Below are 2,829 nucleotides of genomic sequence, written 5' to 3'. Positions count from 1 at the left end.
CAAGGCGTGGTGATGCATGCCTGTAATCCCAGCTACTCGGGAGGCTGAGGCAGGAGAATCGCTTGAACCCAGGAGGTGGAGGTTGCAGAGGGCTGAGATCACACCACTGCACTCCAGCCTGGGCGACAGAGCGAGACTCTCTCAGAAAAGCACACACATACACAAAAAAAATACTCTGGGTGATTCCAGCATGCAGTCACATTTGAAAACCTCTCTTAGGGTGGATTTCTCTTATGTTTGACTTCATAGGATCCATATATAAGGAATAACTATGATTTGTCCCATTCACCACATAGTTGACTGCAAGACAAATAAATATATGAATATAAGGAAAGAATGAAGATGTTTGCATGCTTTTCCATGGTAGAGGACTTAAACACTAGTTTATATTTTTCTTCTCCATAGTTAACATAAAGTCTGTAGTTAGAAATGGATGTCCTGTGTGATATAACAAATTAATCACTGAGTTTCCTGTTTCTCCCCATTTTAGAATGCTGCTTCTAAATTACCTGGGCAAAATTGGGTCTAAAACTCCTTTGATGGCAGCTGCAACTTTTTCCGTTGGTTGGAACACCTTCGCTTGCTCAGACTCATTGGAGAAACCACTGAACTGGCTGCTTTTTAATTACTATTTGACAACCTGCCTTCAGTCTTCAGTTAATAAGTGAGTCATCTTTAAAATCTGTTATCTTGCCAGGCGCGGTGGCTCATGCCTATAACCCCAGCACTTTGGGAGGCCGAGGCGGGCGGATCACCTGAGGTCGGGAGTTCGAGACCAGCCTGACCAACACGGAGAAACCCCGTCTCTACTAAAAATACAAAATTAGCCGGGCGTCGTGGCACATGCCTGTAATCCCAGCTACTAGGAAGGCTGAGGTAGGAGAATCGCTTGAACCTGGGAGGTGGAGGTTGCAGTGAGCCAAGATTGCACCATTGCACTCCAGCCTGGGCAACAAGATCGAAACTCTATCTCAAAAAAAAAATCTGTTGTCTCCAGGGCTGGGCCCGGTGGCTCACACCTGTAATCCCAGCACTTTGGGAGGCCAAGGCGGAGGGATCACAAGGTCAGGAGATCAAGACCATCCTGGCCAACATGGTGAAACCCCATCTCTACTAAAAATACAAAAAAATTAGCTAGGCATGGTGGTGCACGCCTGTAGTCCCAGCTATTCAGGAGGTTGAGGCAGGAGAATCTCTTGAACCCAGGAGGCGGAGGTTGCAGTGAGCCGAGATCATGCCACTGCACTCCAATCTGGGTGACAGAGCAAGACTCTGTCTCAAAAAAAAAAAAAAAAAAAAAAAATCCTGTTGTCTCCAAATGTTTTGATTACGTGCCCCAACAATAAAAAAGTTTAAAGCATAATACTACCAATATATGTATATGTATTTATACACTGAATAAATTTACTACTGTACCAAAATATTAGCTTTGTTGTAAATGCATATAAATAAAAAATGTAAGTATAAGTTAAAATTTAAGCATAAGTTAAAAATATAGCTAACAGTTGTAATGTTTCCTTTGTGAACCCCAGTGGATTATCTTATACAACCCCTAAAGTATGTGCCCCATTTTTAGTGAAGACACACTATTGAAGGTTACTATTCTAATCACCATTTTAAATTATTCTAAAAGACTAAAAATGTTAGTATGGAATGTGTTAAGTGTGTGATGGGCTGTTTCCCTGGATTTCTACTTGTTGCTAATCTTAATAATACCTAAGTCTTTTCTGCATAATAAGTAATGTATTAAGTACTTTCATTGTACTTTCATTGCTGAATAATACGGCTGCTTAAGGGTATGCTTATGAGCATAGTATGTTTTAGAGACAGGAGAATGCAGTTCACTTAGATAATCTCAGCCCTCACAGTTCTTATACTACCAAAATACTGTCTTTGCATTAGTTTTCTCTGGAATTGTTTGTGTATTTTCTTTTTTCTTTCTTTCTTTTTTTTTTTTTTTAAGACAGGGTCTCTCTCTGTCGCCCACCCTGGAGTGCAGTGGTGTGATCATGGCTCACTGCAGCCTGAACCTCCTAGGCTCAAGTGAGCCTCCCATCTCAGCCTCTCAAGTAGCTGGGAGTACAGGCACATACCACCACACCTGGCTAATTATTTTATGTTTTGTAGAGACGGGGTTTTGCCATGTTGCCCAGGCTGGTCTCGAACTCCTGAACTCAGGCAATCCATCCACCGCAGCCTCCCAAAGTGCTAGGACTACAGACCTGAGCCCCACGCCCAGCAGAGATGTTTCTGTTTGCTTATTTCTTTATTTAATTTTTTAAAATTTTTAATTTCTGTGAGTACATAGTAGGTGTATATATTTATGGGGTACTTGAGATATTTTGATACAGGCATGCATTGCACATAATCTTTTTTTTTTATGAGCTGTTACACATACTTTTAAGTGAATTAATAAATATAAACTTGAAAAGTACTGTTGATTTGCACATGACTTACTGAAAACCATAGTTATCCTGGAAGTTGACATCCAACACTGGATTAGATTTTACCAGGCCAGGCAAGGTGGCTCATGCCTGTAATCCCAGCACTTTGGGAGGCCGCAGAGGGTGGATCCCTTGAGTCCAAGAGTTCGAGACCAGCCTGGGTAACATGGCGAAACCCTCTCTCTACAAAAAATACAAAAAAAAAACACCAAAACACAAAATTGGTGGGGCGTGGTGGCACACACCTGTAGTCCCAGCTACTTTGGGGCTGCAGTGGGAGAATCGCTAAAGCCCAGAGATGGAAGGTACAGTGAGCCGTGATCATGCCACTACACTCCAGCCTGGGTGACAAAGCAAGACCCTGTCTCAAAAAAGAAAAAAAAAA

The 2,829-nt window shown here is 42.0% G+C and overlaps 1 protein-coding gene across 1 annotated transcript in view; it reads left to right on the top strand.

The window, feature by feature from the left end:
• Nucleotides 1-2,829, top strand: part of ABHD3 (abhydrolase domain containing 3) — a 47,423-nt gene that overhangs the window by 36,058 nt on the left and 8,536 nt on the right. Inside the window, exon 6 of the mRNA XM_011996351.1 lies at nucleotides 491-664. Within this exon, the coding sequence (XP_011851741.1) occupies nucleotides 491-664 (174 nt within the window). The remainder of the gene's footprint in view (nucleotides 1-490; nucleotides 665-2,829) is intronic.

Source organism: Mandrillus leucophaeus, unplaced genomic scaffold (assembly GCF_000951045.1).
Source record: "Mandrillus leucophaeus isolate KB7577 unplaced genomic scaffold, Mleu.le_1.0 Scaffold51, whole genome shotgun sequence".
Classification (NCBI taxonomy): Eukaryota; Metazoa; Chordata; class Mammalia; order Primates; family Cercopithecidae; genus Mandrillus; species Mandrillus leucophaeus.
This window is presented reverse-complemented; position numbering and strand designations above follow the sequence as displayed.